The sequence below is a fragment of the Periophthalmus magnuspinnatus genome, chromosome 19 (genome assembly GCF_009829125.3).
Source record: "Periophthalmus magnuspinnatus isolate fPerMag1 chromosome 19, fPerMag1.2.pri, whole genome shotgun sequence".
Lineage (NCBI taxonomy): Eukaryota > Metazoa > Chordata > Actinopteri > Gobiiformes > Gobiidae > Periophthalmus > Periophthalmus magnuspinnatus.
In genome coordinates, this window is record NC_047144.1 from 2,566,296 (window position 1) to 2,587,495 (window position 21,200).

The following is a 21,200-nucleotide window of genomic DNA, read 5'->3' on the forward strand; positions in this document are numbered from 1 at the left end:
TTTTAATCTTTAAATCGACTATTTTCAAGACGCCATTTTGTCGATAAATCCCCGTTTTCGCCTCCACTGTGACGTCTGCGCTTCCTTCTCCAGTTTTATTTTCTTAATCGTGACGCTCGTAGGATTCGGCAGCGTCGCGTCGTCATTTTGGTAAAAACGTCACACTCCTCGCAGGTGTGATGTGCAGCTGGCCATAGGGGGCGCCGCTTTGTTGCGACGACGTTCACGGCGACGTCAGCTCCCGTTGGACGCCGCAGTTTTCGAACGCGGACGTCAGCAGATTCGTTTCTTCTATCAAGTCGTTTTAGATGAATATCGTGATTTAAAATGTGTAAATTATAACAAAATGATCCACGAGCGTCAGAGATGAGAACCATAGAGACACAAGCAACATCATGTGACCACGGTGAGGCGCTAGTGAGCAAACTGTCAGGTATGAAAGCAAACTAAACCTCAGTCTGAACAAAAACAATCTTAAAAAAAAACAAATTATCGGAAGAACAGATCACTTTTTAGTTTTCCAAACATGTCTAGCGGTTTTTCAAAACGTTCGGGGTGAGACGCTAACCCGAAGCACTGCTCTGTCTCCTGATATTTCACAAAACAAATATTAAAAAAAAGCAACAACTCCAAGACGAAAATGTCAGGTGAGTCAAATTTAATCCACATTCGATACAAAGGTTTGACAGTTTGTTTTTCTCTTCCCAACATCCCGTAATAATCCTAATAATAACAATAATAATAATAATAATATTTCTAAGATCTTCATCCAAAACACTTCAAAACGTCAGTAAGCTCACTCTATAACGTCGTGCAAAATCAGATACCTCCCAAACACGTTTAAAAGGATCCAAAAAACCTAAACCTAAACAAATAAATAATGAAAAGTAAAATAGGTGCTTTGAAAATTCACACATTGGCAAAGATCTTCTAATATATGAATGAAATATATTCCACTATAGTGCAGCTTATGGTTTAATGTCGACGCTGTTATTGCAAAAAGAAGTGAACAAGTGGCTGTTTACACGACAGAAAGTACAAGCACGAAAAATGTTCACACAATATTTGGCGAATTTGTAGAGATTTTAGATTTTTAAGGTTCATTTTAAACTTAAAAGAGGTGGTATTTTGGGGTATTAAAGAGGGGATACTTGCTTCTCTGGGGTATTAAAGAGGGGATACTTGCTTCTCTGGGATATTTACTTCTCTGGGGTATTAAAGAGGGGATACTTGCTTCTCTGGAATACTCCTCTGGGGTATTACAGGGGATATTTACTTCTCTAGGGTATTACAGGGGATATTTACTTCTCTGGGGTATTAAAGAGGGGATACTTGCTTCTCGAATACTCCTCTGGGGTATTACAGGGGATATTTACTTCTCTGGGGTATTACAGGGGATACTTACTTCTCTAGGGTATTACCTCTCTGGGGTATTACAGGGGATATTTACTTCTCTGGGGTATTAAAGAGGGGATACTTGCTTCTCTGGGATACTTACTTCTCTAGGGTATTACCTCTCTGGGGTATTACAGGGGATATTTACTTCTCTAGGGTATTACAGGGGATATTTACTTCTCTAGGGTATTACAGGGGATATTTACTTCTCTGGGGTATTACAGGGGATACTTGCTTCTCTGGGATACTTACTTCTCTAGGGTATTACCTCTCTGGGGTATTACAGGGGATATTTACTTCTCTAGGGTATTACTTCTCTGGGATATTACTTCTCCGGGGTATTAAAGGGGATATTTACTTCTCTGGGGTATTAACTGTAACACATAACATTTAGATCACCATGTTTCCTTCTATTGTTTTGAAAATGCCATATTGGCTGAAAACAGAGCGTCAAAAACGAAAGTGAAACTTATAAAACATGTTAATACGCCGAGTCTCTCCTCTCTTTGCTCTCTGTGCTAAGCCCCCCCCCTTCAGAGCTCTATCACAACACAATCAGCTGCAGATGCGTACAGTTTTGTATCATGTTCTTGCATATTTATGGAGAATTGTCATATGGGAGCAAAGGAATAACATCTCCATGGAAACAAGCAGTTGGCAGACACACCAGAAAAGTTACATAATGCACCTTTTAAAGATCTAAGTATGTTTTTATAATATATTGCTGTATTGCTCGTAATTATAGATTTGACCAGAGAGAAATTCTTACACTGAAAACTACAAGAATATGTGAATTAATTTTTGTTAATTTTTTCCATCAATCGTCATGGAAACAGCCACTTTACAGATTCACATGTGCTTTTTTTTCTGGATTTTAAACCTGTATTTTCTGCTGGTTAACTTCACACTCGCATGCATCGTCACACTTTAAAGGTTTTGCAGAAATCTTGTTTTGTTCCAGTTTGTAATAAAGTTTGTGTTTTTCGCGTTTACTCGTCCTCCTCTTCGTCAAATCCACAGTCCCTCATGTGGCGGTAGCGGTCCAGCCACCTGTCAATCATCTGAGTGACCAGTGGGTGGCTCCGCTTGCTCTTCTGCATCGCGGCTAAAGTCCCGCCCTCCGTGACGCAACAGTCCAACCAGGAACGCAAGAGGCGCTCCTGCTGCTCCTCCGTGCCCATCTGGGAACGACGAACCAAAAGTAAAGAACATGTTAAGAGTTTGGACGATAGCTTTAATAACATGGAACATTTTATGCATTTTTGTGGCTTTGATTCCATTTTAAAGAGGAGGCATTTAACATTCTTTAAATATGCTTTTGGTCACTTTGAGATCAGTATTTCACATTTTCAACCTTAAAATAATTGGTAAATACACTTAGAAACTACACCCAACTTTCCAATGCAGTATTTAGGCGTTGAAGCTCCCTCTACTGTCAGCAACGGGAATTAACATTCAGAAAGTAAACATTTTCCAAGCTATTTTCCCCTGTGAGTGCTATGCTAATAGAGTCATGTGCTTGTTGTGAACACAATGTGACCACAGAATGAGTCCAGTGATGTTTTATGGACTCTGGTTTTGTCTATGCTACAACAAAACAGGCAAAATGCAAACAGAGCATTTTTAAGGCTCAGAGAAGATGACTTTGGATTAATTAAACAAGTGTAAATGAAACAAAGTACAACTCCAGGTACGTTTTTGATGAGGGGACAACAGTATAACGGGATCAAAAACTCAGAAAAGTTCCATAATACGCGTTTTGTCAAAGTCCTGTGTTATACAAAATGGTTTAAAACTCAGTCCAGGGTGAGAATCGTACCTCTTGAGCAGACAGGAAGTGCACGGGCAGCAGCTTCCTCTCGCTGTCGACCAGTGGGAGCAGAGTAACCGTGCTGTCGTCAGAGTTCAGGTTGGCCCCGGCGCCCCGGTTATCGTACCCGTCCGTCTCCATGGAAACCAGCGCAGAGAAGTGCCCGCGGGTGTAGCCCAGAGCGATGGGGCTCTTCCAGCAAAAGCTCTGCTCCCACAACAACGGCAGGTACACGCCTGAAACACAAGGGGGAGATGTAGAGACACAAACTGGAACAAGGACCGTGTGACGAGACCAGAGGCCGAGGGCGGGTGAGGCCGAGGGCGGGTGAGGCCGAGGGCGGGTGAGGCCGAGGGCGGGTGAGGCCGAGGGCGGGTGAGGCCGAGGGCGGGTGAGGCCGAGGGCGGGTGAGGCCGAGGGCGGGTGAGGCCGAGGGCGGGTGAGGCCGAGGGCGGGTGAGACCGAGGGCGGGTGAGACCGAGGGCGGGTGAGACCGAGGGCGGGTGGGACCGAGGGAGGGCGGGACCGAGGGAGGGCGGGACCGAGGGCGGGCGGGAGCAGGGGAGGGTGGGACAAAAGGTGGATGGGATTGAGGGTAAGACCAAGGGTGGATCAGACCAAGGTTGGACGGGACCGAGGATGGACGGGAACGAGGGTACATGGGACCAAAGGTGGATGAAACCAAGGGAGAGTGGGACAAAAGGTGGATGGAGCCCAAGGGTGAGCCCAAGGGTGGATCAGACCAAGGTTGGACGGGACCACGGGTGGACGAGGCTGAGGGCGGACGGGGCCGAGGGTACATGGGACCATTTTCATGTTGTTTTAGCAGCAGCCTGGCTCAGACTCCCTGTGTATTCCAATCTAGACAGAGGAGCTGTGTCATATTGTCCTCGCTGTACTACAAGCATCTAAAGTTATCATAGTACGTGAGCAAGTATTTACAGTTGCTGCAGTATTAGCACCTTGAAACCTGGTGTATCCGAGCGTCTCTCCTCTGAAGCTCTTGTAGTACTTGACTCCGTAAACGATGATGGGACGACGCAGGATGTGACAGAGGACGAAGATGTGCGTCTGCTCCAGGGACGCTCCGGGCTGAAACACAACGGAACATAAATAAATATAAAACAAGCTTCTATGAATGACCAGAGGGTGGCGCTTTAAGCTGTGGATACAAGAAGCCATGGAAGTAGTAGAAATTATAGTTATTGTACCAGTACTATTAGTATCAGTGGTGGTAGCAGTGATAGTAGTTGTAGTATTAGTACAGACCTGACTGGCCAGACTGAGTATAAAGGCCCAGTCCTCCCTCCACTGCTCCTCTCTGAGTGAAAAGTGCAGCCCACAGCTCTGCGCGTACCACGACTCCCACTCCTTCCACCGGGAATAGAACCTGAGACACAACATGGACTTAAACACCACAAAATCACATCATCAGGCACGACTCAAATGTGTTTACGGACGATTATCAGCCGGTCAGCGGGGACGGCAGGACGGGGGACGGTATTTATAGAGCCTGTGTAAACTTCCTGCGGCTCTGTTTGGCATCACAGTCTAGGGATCTTTTTTTTTCTTTTTATCTTAATTTAAAAAGGAACTGTAAGATTTTGATTTTCATTCCCATAAACACGACCCGTCTGTCTCTAGAAACAAGAATCAAATCAAACGTAGCTTTTACTTATTTTAATCTAGATTTATTCTTATGTCTTCTCCAAAACATTAGACATGACGCACAGGTTGTTTATGTTATAATTTGGCGTTTTGGCTCAAGACGTTCGTCCAATCAGAGCGCAGAATGAGCGTCACGTGACCCTCGCTCAAATCCAGTCAGTTTAAACCTAAAATTCCTCTCTCTGATCTGATTCCTTGCTCAGCCGTTGGCGCCCGTCCCTCTTCTCCCCTCGTATGATCTCCGAGCGTTTGCGTCTCACCAGTGGGAGCAGTGGTTGAGGCTCTGGTGCAGCGCCCTCCTCAGGACAGAGTCGGTATCGCACACCCCCCACGAGGCCTGCAGCACCGAGTCCAGCAGACAGTCTCCCGCCGAGCGATTCCACAGAGCGTAGAGCCGCGAGTCCAGACCGGAGACCAGCTCCAGAGACCAGTTTATCACCAAAGACTCTTCCAGCTCTGAGGAAACACAGCACAGGACTCTGGATTAGACAATCGCTACGGCAACAGTGCCAATTTTTCACAATTCAAAACAAAATATCATGTTGTTTTTGTTGTTTGTTTTTTTTTAATGGAGGTGCTGTCATGCTTCCAGATCGGTGCAAGAGCCAGTTTTTTGCTACTGATTACACTGTTTTTTGCCGTGAAACATCCAAATCAGAAATAGTTTGAAGTAACGATAGTTTATCAAAAGTTGGAAAAACGCAGTTAGATATTTTTCCAATAAATTGTGTTCATAATCTAGAACTGAATCTATGGGAGACTCACTGTTTTTTTTTAAAGAAATTTCCAAAATTATGACCCACAAATGACGATCTTTTCTTTTTCTTTCCTCCATTCTTTATTTGTCAGGGACCATGTACAAATTCATGAATCTTACAGAAGAAAAGATGATTTGTACCAGATTTAGCTACTGATGTTTTCCATCTGCAGTCTCTGGGCAGGTGAAAACACATTAAAAACACACATTTCATTACAATGTCATTATAAGACAAACAGTTCATCATTGACATTAGCAGTAAATTACAATAAATGTGCAGGTTTTATAATTCTTATTTTTTGTTTTGGGATCGTCATATTAATCTTATGGCTTAAAGTCCTTTTTCCAACATGCCAGTGTTTGTTTCATGTGGGGGGGAAAAAAAAAAACAGTTTTGGAAAGAAATCTCCAAACTTCTGACCCAAAAATGTTGAAATTTCTCATTATTAGTTTGGCATTGGCTCCACAATCGTGTCATATTAATATTGTAGTGACTCTGAGCCTTTGTCGCTTCGAGAGGAGGTTGGGTCCAGTGCGTTTGTCGACTTTTTACAAACCGCAGTGCTTCAGACAGAGTCACTTTATGCATTTTCTGGTAATTTAATGAAACAGCGGCTTAAGCAGGTTACACACACAAATGGTCAAATGTAAAAAAAAAAAAATAGTGTGGTAACAAGTAAACAAAGTGGTCAACCAAAAAATACAGCTTCCCGGCGTCTCCCTTCTCCTCGACAGCAGGAAATCCACGTGACCCCGCCCATTAGACATCGCCATAGCAACGAATCACTCATACGGCTCCTACAAATATTACAGCTTAAAGTCCTTTTTACAGCAATCATGTCTTTGGGGTTGAAAAATGGCACCACTTTATGAAGCTTTCGTGAAAAAAAACAACCCACTTTTGTTTATTAACACTGACAGAAGACACTGAACTTTGCTCCAGTTTTTCTTTCATGCGGATCCGTCCAGTAATTACAGAGATATTAACCATAAACCAGGTCAATGGTCAACACATCTGCATCTGAGGATTCGGACCCGTCTCCAGCTCAGGTTAAACTACAGACTCTACAATGCGCTGATGCCAAATGTTATAGTTTATGTAATTCCTACCATTCCAAACCGAGCGCTGTGAAACATAAACGTGATGTCAAAACCTATAAATTACAGATAAATACATGGACAAAGTTTAAAACAGACAAATTAAAGCGCATACGACACATTAGACTTATTCATTTCATTCATGTTTACAGTTAAGATGTGACTTAAAGTATTCTCTGTATCTTGTTTGTTAATTCAGACTTTTCTCTCTCTGTTTGTACACAGATTGATATCAGTCTGGTCCTCACTTCCTCTCACCTCAGACGAACACAGTTTGCTGCTTTGTTCATTGATTCTGCAGAAATCCGACATGTTTTTCAGCCTCCTGTGATATCTTTTTTACTTTATTTTTTCCATGACGACAGACCCCGCGTGTCCCTGATCGGCCCGTCTGAGTCTGGTCACTGGTGAATCTCCTCATTTTCACATTTTCATAAAGTACTGAAGAAGTGTGTGTTCTGGATCAGAGGCGAGTCTAAAGTCTATTCTAGTTTTGTAACTGTACTTCCTGGTTGGACACGAGCAGCAGACATGACGTATGTAGAGTTACGCAACAACCGTAATGTTAACGAGGGCAAAAACTCGTCTAAAGTACCGTATTTTCTGGAAGTCGCACTTTTTTTCATAGTTCTTCCGGGGGTGCGACTTATACTCAGACGCGACTTATATGTGAAATTATTCAAGTACATAAATTTTACATCTTTGTTATTGTCGGAGTTGTTCAGAAGCGACGCCGAGGACTAAGAATTCAGTGGATTTAGTGATTTGGAGTGAGATCCAGAGTAAACTTGTTGCTTGTCTGTGCTTCATGTCGCTGAATAAATATAAATGTGTTAGCGTGATGTACTGATATTCAGCCTGTTGTTCCACATTTTATTGTTTTTTTTATAATTTGCCTTTAAAGATAAAATGTCTGTTCTTGGTCTCATATTTAGTCAAATTAATTTCCCCCAAAAATGTGACTTAAATGTTTTTTTCTTCATTATTATGCGTTTTTGGCTGGTGCGACTTATACTCCAGAAAATACGGTACATGAAAATCTGCTGCCACTTGTTGCCAGTTGCAGTTTTTAAGCAGTTATTTTACATTTTCTTCAATTTAACCCACAATATTGCTCTAAAACTATCTACAGATTAAAAAAAAACTACTGCAACTTATACTTGTTTTTTTCTTCATTATTATGCGTTTTTTGGCTGGAGCGACGTATAGTCCGGAAAATTCGGTACACAAAAGTTACGCTTTTATAAATAAAAACAAAAATACATAAATTGTGCATAAATCGTCTCTGTATCTTTGATGAAGTTCTCAGCTTTGATGACGAAAGCAGACGGATTCTCAAAGCTACTTCCTGCATTTTACAACTTTTTGTTTTCTCTTTTTCCTTTTCAAACTGCCACTTTTCAGGTGTTCGCTTGTCCCAATGGAGATAATATTACACAGTAGGGCATTAAACCTTGTATTTTTCTCGCGTTCATTCAGTTGCGGGGGTTTTTATTGTTAAAAACATGTATTGTTACTGTGAGCGGGGTCACCTCTCCACAGAGCTGACCTGTAACATGACCTTGCGCCGCTCTCCTTTAAAGTTTATTTTATATGATGTTTATTTGTGATTATTTATGTTTTTATTTGTTGTTGTGTGATTTTGATGTCTTCCATGCAATGTCTTTGTGTACAAATTGTGCTGTACAAATAAACTCGCCTTGCCTTGTCTCCATGGAGATAAGTTTGATGTCACACTGTGGAACATTCTGTATAAAGAGCTACTATTATTTAATACTATGAAATTACACTGATAACTAAAAGGTACGATCCACCAGACCAGGTCAGACTTAGAGAAATATATTAAACAGTTAAATGCACTTTACTCTGGAGTTTTTACGAGGCTTTTTAAACGTTGTTGTTGTCGTTATGGTTCCCTCCCTCCTCCTCACAGATGGAAATATGCGACTGTGCAGCTCAAAGTGCCTCTCCCACAGTAACTATTTCATTACAAAGCGACTTATGATTCTCTCGACAAAGCACAAACCACAGCTGAATCTCTCCACCTGCTACGGCGGCTCCTCGGGGACAAAACACCTCGCACCTGCTTTGAGCAAATACCGAATGTGCGCAGTTTAATATTGAAACTTCGGAGACGCAGCCGAAAACGTTTTAAAGTTGTCTCAAAATGCAAGAAAAAAAACACAAAATCGACTTGAACAACGCATTTTCAGGAGCTTGTGATCAATCTGAGCGTTCATGGTTCTGTTTACGAGTTTGATTTAACAAAAAGGTGCGAGTGACAACTGAAAAACTGTTGGCTAATGCTAATGCTAATGCTAGCTTGTGACTGTAATGTGAGAGAGACTTGTTTAACAGCACAAATCAACTCACATGTTATAGCTCCAGGTAAGTCAGTTCTTTATGATCAGATTCTGTTCAAACTTAACTCAGATTAACGTCTAACTTGCTAACTGGAGGCACTGCTCTGTCTAAAGTTCTGTTCTGTTCTGACATTAGCAGCAAAGTTTCAACTGTACAAACATCTGAGTTAAAATGTCTTGACTTAAGGCAAAAATCCATCGATATTTAAGCAGTTTGACAAGTTTTAAGAGCAATCTGAACCTTATATTTTTCCGCGCTCATTTAGTCGGCGAACAGTGCGTTTACCTTTCTGTACGTCTCGATCCAAAACTTCATCAAAAAGCTTTTCCTGAACGGCGGGCGGTAGGTCCTCGATTTCTGTGATGCAAAATAAAAGAAAAAAATACATTTTATTAAAAGAACTTGCGCAACAGACAGCGAGAAGTTTATATTTGAATCCTTGGTGATATTATTTTGTCTAATCTAAAACAAACAAAAGTGACTGACGACTGCGTGTCCGTGTTAAGCCCCTCCCCCTCGCCCCTCTCACCTGCGGGCAGAGTGAAGGTGTGCAGTTCGGAGAGGCAGGAGCACGCCGGGTCCTTCCTCTGATACAAAGAGGACGAGATCTCTCTGCGGATCTGGTCTGTGAGCTCCGGACACACTAAAGACGGGATGAACTTCGCCCTCTGCTGGCTCACCTGTGACGTGACAGACACACTTTAACGCCCGATACGCAAAAAACGGCACTGTACTCGATTTTAAAAAACACGAAAAACCGAGCTGGTTCATTTTCAACAGTTTGCAGTGGTTCAAAGTCATTACCTTATGCGTTCAGAACATCCTCGTTACTCACCATGATGAGTTTATAAGCACTTTTCACAACTTTCAGAGCCCAGAGTAGTTTTACTATTACCCTAATGCTAACAACAACTAGCATGTTAACAGCACACCGGCATTACTTCCTGGTTCTAAGCCGATAAAAACACTTCGTGATTAGATGCAGACAGAGCACAGTGGTCTCATTTTGACCTCTGCTTTTATCTTGTTGTTGCCATGGTTGCGGTTGGCTGCTCTTGTGCCTGACTGCCTTTTTTTTTTTTAATTTTTTTTTATCTTGCTTTTTAAAATTAAAATTAGGGGATTTTACAGTTCAGACGACGTAAATAAAGAACTATTGGATTTTGTGAGTTTTGTGAGTCAGTTTGTTTTTCACGTTTCCATGGCTTCCAAAAAGATGATTTCTTTTTTGGCAGATTTTCCAGGCCTATTTTTAATACAATACTTTTCAGGTGGATAGTTCGCCGCCTGCTTGTCACCATGGAGATAATGTTACACAGTATAGCATTAAACATATCTCATTCAATTGCAGGTGTTTTTATTGTTAAAAAAACACACTGAAAAACATGCACTGCAAGCGGGGTCGCCTCTCCACAGATTTGACCTGTAACATGGCGTTCTGGCGTGACCCGCTTGTCTCCATGGAGATAGAGAAGTTTAATGCCGTACTGTGGAACATTTTGTATAAAGAGCTGTACTGTATTAACAGTATGAAATGACACTGATCTGAGGCTCTTACACGGGTTTATCTGGTTCACTGTGTCCACCATTTTTGTATTTTTTTTTCAGTTAAATAAATTCATAAATAAATAAAGTTAGTAAAATTAGAACACAAATGTGAAGAGTGTCACTAAAACTATTTAAAATAATTATCAATATTCACATTTTCTTACAGAATTAGGTAAAATAAAGTCAGATCTTACGGGTTTAACCTTTTTATCTCTAGATTCTAAACTCTTAATCTTTTTGCTGCATTTTAAACCACAGACACTTATGACACTAAAACTATTTAAAATAATTATTAATATTCACATTTTCTTACAGAATTAGGTAAAATAAAGTCAGATCTTACGGGTTTAACCTTTTTATCTCTAGATTCTAAACTCTTAATCTTTTTGCTGCATTTTAAACCACAGACACTTATGTTAGATCAGCTCATATTAAAGTAACAGAGCCTCAGACACACCAGTGCCTCCAGTTAGCTCCACACCCCAAAGTAAATCTTAATGACATCAGCTGCAAAGTATCAGTATGACTCTTAAAGATCTGTATCCAGGGGTGGGGTGAGGTCAAAATTTCAAAACCTTGCATCCTTTAAATAGCCAAAAGTCCTCAAAATGGCGCCCAGTCACGGGTTTCGGACCAACAACTCCGTCCTGATTTCAAAGACTTTGTGAGGACCCACAGCGGACATGACCCCATTAAAAAAAAAAAAAAAAAAAAAAAGAGATCATATTTTGACTTGAATTGCTTAATCTCTACGACCACGGAGGACGGTCGTTGTTGCGTCAAACCCACGAATAAACACGAAGTTGAAACCGATGACTATAATGTGATAAGAGTCTGTACAAAGAGCGGCTGTGTTAAATCTATAAACGCACATGTGTCTGTCCAGTGTTTATCGTGCGTGTCGTTCTCTCTGCCATGAGCTCTACTTTATAAACCGTTAATGCTTTTGCTATATTTTAAATCTCTAATGCTCATAATGTTTTTTTTTCCGCCATTGTTTACGTAACCTGTTCTACGTTAAAGTGAAGTCTGTGTAATCCATCGGGACGCTCGTGCAGCTCTGCCCATTTGAATAATCTGCTTTGATCCTGCGCTTCCTGATACACCCAGAACACACACACACACACGACAAAAACATATCCGTCCGTCTTTCCCCGTATTCATCGCTTTTAAACGTAATAAAGTCCCATGTGTCTTATCCCGGTACAGACAGTTGTCCCTCGCTTTTTCCAGCACTTCTTTACAGTGTTTGAACGCGCATCGTGCTCTGCGTCCCGACCGGCCAAGGCGCTGCAGACCACTGTCGATCCGTGTCCTCTGTGCCGCGTCTCCACAGCACAGAATGTGGTGGAGCCAAGTTTAATTCATACAAAATAATGCTGCAAATTTACAGAGTGTTCATATTCTGTTATAAAGGCTGTTTTATGTTTACATGAATAAGTTAATATCTGATTTATAAACATAAGCTACATTTATTTTATTGCATCAATGTTGAGGTTAAAATATCTTAGAACTGTTATTATTTAAGTTTTATATAAATATGTTACCGTCACTTTAAGAGCGACAGCACGCACGAGGAAAAGAGCACACGCCTGGGAAACGTGCTGAGGCGACGCATGAAGACGGAGCTAAATGGTTTTCTCACCGTAGTATTGCTTATTTTTGAGACTTGGTTTGATTATTTCTGTAAAAAAAGTATTTTGCAAAGATGGGAATTAAAATTTTGTAGGTCTTTTTACGTCGGAGTCCAGTGGAAGTTATTTACTCTTCAATAAAAATACATGAGTAACACCAACGGACGACAATAAAAAACAAGCCCCAACCAGCACAGAATGTGTTCAGACAAATTTACATAAATGTAAATCGACACGACAGCGTAACTATTCTAGCAACCGTGATGCTAACAAGGGCCAAAGCTCGCCAAATGTTCAAAACGACACCTTAATTTTGTTAAAAGCAGCTTTAAACTGTCAAAAAAAAACGCATTTTCGATGGAGTTTTTGATGTTGATGACGCAGATGGGAGGATTTTACAACTCAGCGCTGCTTCCTGCATTTTCATACTTTCAATTTGAACTTTCTTTCCACAAACTGTCACTTATCTGATGTAAAACTATGATAAATATTCACCACAAACCGAGTCAGAATCAGAAGAACATGAGCCCGTGTTCACCTCAGAGAGCAGGAGGGAGAGCATGTCTTGTCTCTGGAAGCGAATAGCCAAATGCACCAGGGTGAATCCGACGTCAAAGGCGGAGGATCGGCTCAGCACCTGCACCTCGTCTGCGGAGAGCTGCCGAGAAATGTCCCCCCCTGAAGCTTTAAACGCCTCCACAGCAGCCAGGTCTCCATCCACTACACCTATGGAAGATACAGAGAATAAACCAGTTATTTCAGTTATTCAAGTCTTTTTTCTTTTGTCTTTCTCAAATTGACAAATCACGATTTTATTTTGTCTCGTTAAAAACTAATTTAAACGGCTCTCAATATTAATTTCTCTAAAAGCTAAACCTGTACTTCAGAACATTCTCCACAGAGATGAGAGTTTAATGCCAGTGATTAACGACCAAACAGATGATTGAACGAGAGAGAACGCAGACTCAGGTGAAAACAAGACGGCAAAAAGCAGATAAAAACATAAAATAATCATTTCTTACTAAACACTGACTGGATCACGTGATAAACCGCCCTTTTTCCAGTGATTTGACTTAAATATTGAGCTGAAATGAGTCACAAAACACTAATGCAACAGTGTAAAAAGCATCCAACATGAGCCACACCTACTGCAGTACAGAAAGTTTAGAGAGAAAGAGCATTTAGGAGAGTTTAAAACAACAGTACAGAGGCGCAGAGAAGAGAAATAAATGCAAAAAACACGTCTCAGCACTACAAACAGAATTAATGTTTTTTTGAGAAACTCTGTGATTAGTCTCATGATTCAGAGAATCATTCAGGAAAGATTTTGATTTGTTTTATTAAGAAAATATGAGTTATGTTTGTGTGACGTCAGTGTCTTTAGTCGACTGGAGGGGGCGCACCAAACAGACCCACTCCAAGCAAACCTCACTGATGGAGAAGGGGCTTAAGAGTCAGGTTTGTGGAGATGCAAGCCCATTCACAGTAAGGACATGTGTTTTTTTCTATCGTTTAATTGCATCCATAATTTGACTTTATGTTGAGTCCATTCTTTTATTTAAAAAATCTGCAGTGTCCAAAACAAAACGTCAAACTTCTTCTTTCCAAAGTGTGATCTTGGTCCCTGATCTTGGTCCCTGATCTTGGTCCCTGATCTTGGTCCCTGATCTTGGTCCCTGATCTTGGTCCCTGATCTTGGTCCCTGATCTTGGTCCCTGATCTTGGTCCATTAATTTTTTAGGTCAAATTTTATTGTCAGTACTGTTTTATGGAACAACAGGGAACATGTTTCAGTACAGACACAGACTAAGCTGTTCCATGTTAGAAATGCTTTTGGGGGATAATAGTTTCAAATATATTTTCTTCCGGGTATATCACTGTATATGGACCCTTTTTCGTGCATTTTTCTTTGTTATTTCCACGATTATTCACATTGTCGATTCTCACTGAAGCGTCAAAACTATAAATGGAAACATGTGGAAGGTAGTAAACATTCAAAACAACTCAAAACTGGTTTAGATTTCTTGACCCTGACGTGGCGCAGCTGTGAAGTGAAAACCATTTCAGGAGACTTCATGAAGCTCACAGAGAAGAACGGCAAAGGTTTACAGCTCTGTCCAGAAAGCAAAGCAAAGACTCTGAGGATTTGGATAGAAAATACTTAAATTGTGTAGCGAAGAAGGAAAAAAAGTGAAATAACTCTAAATATTTCATATATCTTGGATCATATATTTGAGGTCTTGTGTGTGTGTATAAAATGTAGAACGTAGCAAACATAGAAAAAAAAAAAACACAGAGTGAGAGGTCGTGTATGTGTATTTTCTGGACTATAAATGTTTTTTCATAGTTTCTCCGCGGGGTCGACTTAAACTCAGATGCAACTTATATGTGAAATTATTAAAATATATCATTTCACATCTTCGTTATCATCAGACTGATAACTGCACGAGGTTGTACCAGTATCTATTCTGTGACACGGCGCTTCATCTTCTTCATTATTATGCATTTTTTGGCAGGTGCGACTTATACTCCAGAGCGACGTGTATATATATATATACTCTGGTACACAGTATTGTTTTCTACTTAACCCTGGTGAAGGCTCCTGTGTTGGCGCAAATAAATAAACCTTCAAAGTCAGAGTGTGTTGGACGTCTTTGCATCCTGCTTTTTATAAATCAAAATTTGTACTCGTGACTGGAGTATTTACCCCCTCCACACATAAACGCACGCGCACACACACTCCTCTTTCTCGCTCCAATCTCTTGAGTAGTTCTTTTATCCTCTGAGAGCCCACAGCCGCTCAGTGCCAGCCCCTCTCCTTCTCTCTTTCCCTCCCTCTGTCCTTCTCTTCTGCTTTGGCTCTGGCTCAAACCTCACAAACACTGGATCTTAAGTGAGAGACGAAAATAACCAAACTACAAACTCCACTTACAAAAAACAGAAACAGAAACGCGTGAACTCCGAACCTTCACCTCGTTTTAAAGTCAATATTTTCGCGGGGTCACGGAGAACAGGTCGTGTTACCTTTGGTCTAGATTGGCACTGAACAGTAAACAAGCTACAAGGGGAAAAACATGCCATTTCATATTATTGCAAAAATAAATATAAAAAAAAAATTAAATGAACTCCTGGGTCTAAAAACATGGACATAATTTAAAGCTGCAGAATGTAACTTTCCGAGTTAGGGTTGTGCCACTTGCTTTACCTGGAATGTCCCGCAGTAGGGAATTAAACTATTTCTACAAAGAGAAGCAGGTGATGCTGTCAAGTTACATGTCAGATATGTGGAGAGGCGAGCCAACTAACATAGATTTCATGTTTAATAAAAAGGTATTAACCATTAAAAACATTTGTAACTGAATAAATGCAATACTGTGAAATATTCCTGGTGAAGTAATAACATTAAACTTTACATGCATTTTGTATCTCCAAGCAGGTGATGTCACCAGGCTGTTACAGGTTAGATCTGTGGAGAGGTGACTCCACTCAGTGAGAATGCAGAGTTTTAAAATGTATTTTTGTACTAGTACAATGACATGTAATATGTATTGTGCATATATTACACAAGTTTAATGCCAGACTGTGGAATGTTCCAGGCAAAGGAATAAGGTTTCCATGGAGACAGGAAGCCTCAACACACCCTAAACCAGAAAAGTTACATAGTAAACCTTTAAGGCTCTGATTTAACATGAGATCAGAGGCTCTCAAACTTTTCACACCAAGTACGAGCAAACAAGAGATTTGGCTTTTTGAGTACAACCAGGCCTAAACCAGGCCTAAACCAGGCCTAAACCAGGCCTAAACCAGGCCTAAACCAGGCCTAAACCAGGCCTAAACCAGGCCTAAACCAGGCCTAAACCAGGCCTAAACCAGGCCTAAACCAGGCCTAAACCAGGCCTAAACCAGGCCTAAACCAGGCCTAAACCAGGCCTGAACCAGGCCTGAACCAGGCCTAAACCAGGCCTAAACCAGGCCTAAACCAGGCCTAAACCAGGCCTGAACCAGGCCTGAACCAGGCCTGAACCAGGCCTGAACCAGGCCTGAACCAGGCTTGAACCAGGCCTAAACCAGGCCTAAACCAGGCCTAAACCAGGCCTAAACCAGACCTAATCTAGGGCCAAACCAGGTCTAAAAAGAGGACAAAACCATGTATAAAATGAACTCCAAACACTGGCCTAGATTACTTGGCACATATTGTGGAAATCTTGACATGGTTTGGTCTTGTCAAAATCCAAGTTATTCTTAGTTTTGTCCTAATATTAACTCCAGCCTCCTCCCTCAGTTTAGTCCCATGATCCCCGAGTCACTCACCAGCGCAGGCGTTCAGAAACAGCCAGTCCCTCTTCTTCATCCTGTTCCGGATTTGTTTTAGTTTCTTCTGATCCACTTCCTGCTCCTCGTTAGCGCTCGTAGCCGCGGCCGCTAACTCTATCCTCCCCTCCGATCGACCCAGCGGCGGGGATCTTCTCTGGGCCGCGCTGCCTCCTCCTCCCCCTGCTCTCCTCCTCTGGCTCCTCTCCTCTTCGTTTATAATCTGATCGTCGATGCTCGCTCTTTCTATCATCGCTTCTTGATGTTTCGGGCCGTCGCACACTACGCATTTGGCAGATTTCGCCCAGTTTTGATACATGCAAGCCGAACAAGTCCATTGCGTGTTTAACCTATTTCTATCGTTATACTCTTCGACTGGCGAGTGCGAACCGGAACGCAAGCTAGGAGAGATCTGCGCGGATTCGGTCGGGGTTATAGATTTCGGACGCTGGCACAAACACTGCGTGCACCGTATCGCTCGAGGCCAGTTCAAATAGGTACACATCTGGCAGGACCACTTGCTAGCGTTTTCGTTAGCGCCGCTTGAAGGAACTCTAGGTCGAGCGCTGGAGTCGGGGCAAATGAGGAGGCCGCTGGTGCCGCCGGTCTCGGTTCTGGAGAGGTCCGAGTCCAGATCTGGTCCGGTTTTGAAGGGGTCTTCTTGGATGATCGGCGTCGGTCGCGGCGCTCGACACATGGTGCATTTGATAGCGGAGGGCCAGTTTTCGTACGTGCAGTAATCGCAGGACCACTTTACCCTCTGGTCCGACATGGAGGAAGGCTTTGGGTCCGTCTGCAGAAGAGAAAGCAAAAATACAAATTATTATACTGTAGTTACGTCACAAAACATTTCAATACTAAAGGAAAAGACTTGATACCCGATACCAATTCCAATATCGCAATGATCATTTAAAAAAACTTTCTTTAAGCGTATACTAGTCCGTGTGTCTTATACTTGATCTCAGAAGAAGAGGAAGAGGAGAGGAAGGAGAGAGGGAGACAGAGGAAGGAGGAGAGAGGGTAAAGGAATGGAGAAAGGAAAGAGGAGACGAGAGAAAGAGGGAGGAGGTGGTAAAAAAAAATGGGGAGAAAGAGAGAGAAGGGAGGTGTGAAGTGGGAGGAAAGGGCGAGGAAAAGAGAAAGGAAAGAGGGCAAAGGAATGTAGGGAGAGAAAAGAGAAAGGAGGGGAAGAGAGGAAAGGGATAGGAGTAAGTGGTCCAGGTAGGTTGCATAGTGGTCCATGGGTGTATACTAGTCCGTGTGTCTTATACTTGATCTCAGAAGAGGAAGAGGAGAGGAAGGAGAGAGGGAGACAGAGGAAGGAGGAGAGAGGGTAAAGGAATTGAGAAAGGAAAGAGGAGATGAGACAAAGAAGGAGGAGGTGGTAAAAGAATGGGGAGGAAGACAGAGAAGGGAGGTGTGAAGTGAAGATGAGGAAAGAGGGAGGAAACGAAAGAGGGCAAAGGAATGTAGGGAGAGAAAAGAGAGAAAGAGGAGGGGAAGAGAGGAAAGAGAAAGGAGTGAGTGGTCCAGGTAGGTTGCATAGTGGTCCATGGGTGTATACTAGTCCGTGTGTCTTATACTTGTGAAAGATACAGCTCAAAATCGTTGTAAAGCTTCAGGAAAGGTTCATTTCTGTCCTGTGAATGTGACTTTTTCAGTATCGATACCTGCTCAAATGAGTACCTAGTTTTAATATTAGTTTTAGTATTGCTTAGTATCTGATTTTTGATACTTTTGTTATTGCTTTTTTTTTTGTTTTTCCTTTGCCGAGAAGGAGAGTCTAAGGACATTTGCTTGTTTTCTGTTGATTAATTTGCTCGTCTGTTTCTGTTTCATTGTTGATTTTCTGACTTTCCGTTGGTCAAATCATTTCTCATGTTCAGCCCAAAGAGGCGACGGCTGTTGTGCTTTTTGCGCTTTACAAAAACAAACTGAATAAAACTGAATCATTAACAGGATGTTTCGATCCCTCTGACCTAATAAAAGCGACCCGAGCGTGAGACAGAGTGCGGGAGTCTTCTTAACCTTTCAGTCAAGTGTCTCTCCTGTGACGCACCTGTCGCCCGGTCAGGTGTGCAGAATCTACACAAACATTTTAAAAAGGTGCAGAATGTAACTTTTCCGGTGGAGGGTCAGTCACCTACTTTTTTTTCCCACGCAGACTTAAGACTTAAACGCTTGCCTGGAACGTTCAACAGTACAGAATTAAATATATTCATCATGTATTTATAATAAACTTTGCACAATTTAGTTACATATTGGCAAAAAAAAAAATCACAAATATGTTCTGAAATGTCCCTTTCCTGTGTCTCCACGGCGTCTTATTCTGCGCAAAAACTGCTGACCCTGTAGTTTAAACCTGTTCCGAAATACACGAGATTCTTGTTTAGCAGTTGAGATTTCAGTGTCATTTCTGTGTCATTTCTGTGCACTGCGAACACTATGTAGATTACAAAACGTCGCATATAGTTCCTCTTTAGTGGACATTTATCATTATGTCACTGCTGAGTAAGGTTACTGTATTCTAAATGTGTCTGTGGCATTTCCCTAAGTCAACAACAGCTTTGCAGAAGTGAATAGAGGTACAAAAACCCTAGACACCGCTGTGGATGAAACTAAACTAAATCGAACAAGTTGGGTATTTACTTTTTAACTCCTGACAAAAGAACAGGGACAGTAATTGATGCTAAAACTAGTATTGAAACTGGATATTCATTTTTCGCAGGTATTGATACTAAAAACCAAAGTTAAATCTGTCAACGGGACTAAACGTTGTACGAGTGAAGACGTTCCGCTGCTCAGATTACTGCCGGACACTGCCTTATATCTGTGGATCAGACCCGGACGACTGAAGGATTACACAGATACTTAAAAAAACAAAAAAAACAATGCACATTTACAGGACACAAATGAGCCTTTCCTGAGCATTTTTAGAACGATCTTGAGCTGTATCTTTCACGTGTAAGACGCATAGACAAGTATACACCCATGGAACACTATGAACCTACTGGACACTGAGGGATATACATGGAAATATGCAAGAAATGCTACTATTTAATGTTGAAAATCACACTCTATCGTCTAAATCAAGAGTGTTTCCTTACATTTTTGTATCGCGACAACGCTAAACTGAACCCTAGTTGATTTTTTGTTATCTTAACTGCCATATTTAACAGTATTAGCTTAATCAGTGCTTTGTTGAGACATTTCCATGGCAACACTGTGCAGGTTAGACAACCACAAACACAATAATAACCACATGTACTTTAGTTTTAATCACAGCTGAATAATATTTTAAAAGATGGTTGTTAAAAAAATCTCAAATTGGTTATAGAATTTTTTATTTTTTTTTAAACTATTAAAATACCCAAAGAAATGTTGATAGTAAAATCTGGCAAAAAAAAAAAAAAAAAAAAAAAAAAAAAAAAAAAAAAATTGTTTTAAATTGAAAAAAATTAATAAATAAGACAATAAATATTAAAAAAAAATGTGTGAAAACAGTGTGCAGTGTGGAAAACATAATATTTATTACTACGTGTCTTTTAAAGTGAAATAAATGACATATTTCCAGTGTTTATTAGCATTAGCATGTTACAAAACTTTAGCTTCACGGCTGGAACAATACAAACAAATGGTGCAAGAGTTAGCAATAGCAATGTTTACGTTCTTTAGCGAATATAACCGCGTTTTTACTCAACAAAGACACAATAAAACGTCTGAAAATAGTCAAATAGGGTGTAAAGTTTACGCCAAATAGCAGTAAATCGCTCACCATTTCGCGAGAGTTCCCGAAAAGCTCCACAAGCCGAGAGCGGGGGTCCGTGTGAAGCCAAGCCGAGGCAGCTGCTCCTCTCTCCGGCTGCGCGCTCTGCCGTTACCCGCTGTCCCTGGGTCTCGCTGCGGGTCCTCACATGTTTTGGGTCCGTGGAGACGTGAAACCTTCGTGGGTCGGTTCCGGGGCCGGGTGAGGCGTGTCGGAGCCCGGGATCATGTCAGAAAACCGGGTAGATTTGGGAGAAACATCGCGGTGTGTGGGTTTTTAATGGCGGCAGAAGCGAATGAGCTGCGGAGCGGTGCGGAGCGGAGCGGCGCGGAGCGGAACGTGCGGAGTGGTGGGGAGCGGTGCGGTGCGTTGCGGCGCGGTGCGGTGCGTCGCGTCACGGAGGAGACGCAGGAAAACTAAAATAAATAAAAAACAATTGTATTTAAATCCCTTTTGTCCTCTTATATTATTTTTCTAAACTATTTTTCAAACCCAAACGCCCTGAAAACAAAAGCACTTTGCACAGAATTTGAAATTTAACTGTAACTGAACTACTGTATTTATTTTTCTTCGTTTTTTAATATTTTTACACATGCTCCATGAATGTAATGTAATGTTTAAACCTCTTGCCGTTGTTGCTTAAAAAATAATAAATAAATAAATAAAAATAAACATTAAATAGTGCACGTTGTCACTCAAATACCGTATTATCATAAAGTAAAATAAATAAAATAAAATTGAAACAGATAAAAAATAATGAAACCTAATGTAACGCACAACCAAACATTCTTAAACTTAATTTTTTAGCAAGATGAATACAAGTTTTACCGTTCAGCTAAATATTTACCG

General features: G+C 41.4%; 1 protein-coding gene across 5 annotated transcripts; it reads right to left on the reverse strand.

Annotated features, from left to right (window-relative positions):
* Positions 1-643: 643 nt before the first annotated feature.
* Positions 644-20,639, reverse strand: LOC117386964 (ubiquitin thioesterase Zranb1-like). 5 transcript variants are annotated; one of them, XR_008649136.1, is made up of 11 exons: positions 20,361-20,639; positions 16,586-17,378; positions 12,813-13,000; positions 9,622-9,772; positions 9,378-9,449; positions 5,134-5,329; positions 4,475-4,595; positions 4,168-4,297; positions 3,215-3,441; positions 1,589-2,576; positions 644-1,497 (listed from the first exon to the last, which is right to left on the reverse strand). XR_008649136.1 is itself a non-coding variant. In XM_033984348.2 (10 exons), the coding sequence occupies exons 1-10, from the start codon at positions 20,361-20,363 to the stop codon at positions 2,385-2,387; spliced, it is 2,073 nt and encodes a 690-aa protein (XP_033840239.1). In that variant the 5' UTR covers positions 20,364-20,639; the 3' UTR covers positions 644-2,384. The 5 variants fall into 5 exon arrangements, 1 of the variants encoding a protein (XP_033840239.1); XR_008649135.1 differs by having other exon boundaries at positions 644-1,514; XR_008649134.1 differs by having other exon boundaries at positions 644-1,514; positions 1,560-2,576.
* Between the last annotated feature and the right edge of the window lie 561 nt (positions 20,640-21,200).

Coding starts and splice junctions, on each gene's coding strand:
- LOC117386964 (XM_033984348.2), bottom strand. Junction 4,596..5,133: donor CTCAACCACTGCTCCCACTG/GTGAGACGCAAA, acceptor GTTGTGTCTCAG/GTTCTATTCCCGGTGGAAGG. Junction 3,442..4,167: donor CGGATACACCAGGTTTCAAG/GTGCTAATACTG, acceptor CTTGTGTTTCAG/GCGTGTACCTGCCGTTGTTG.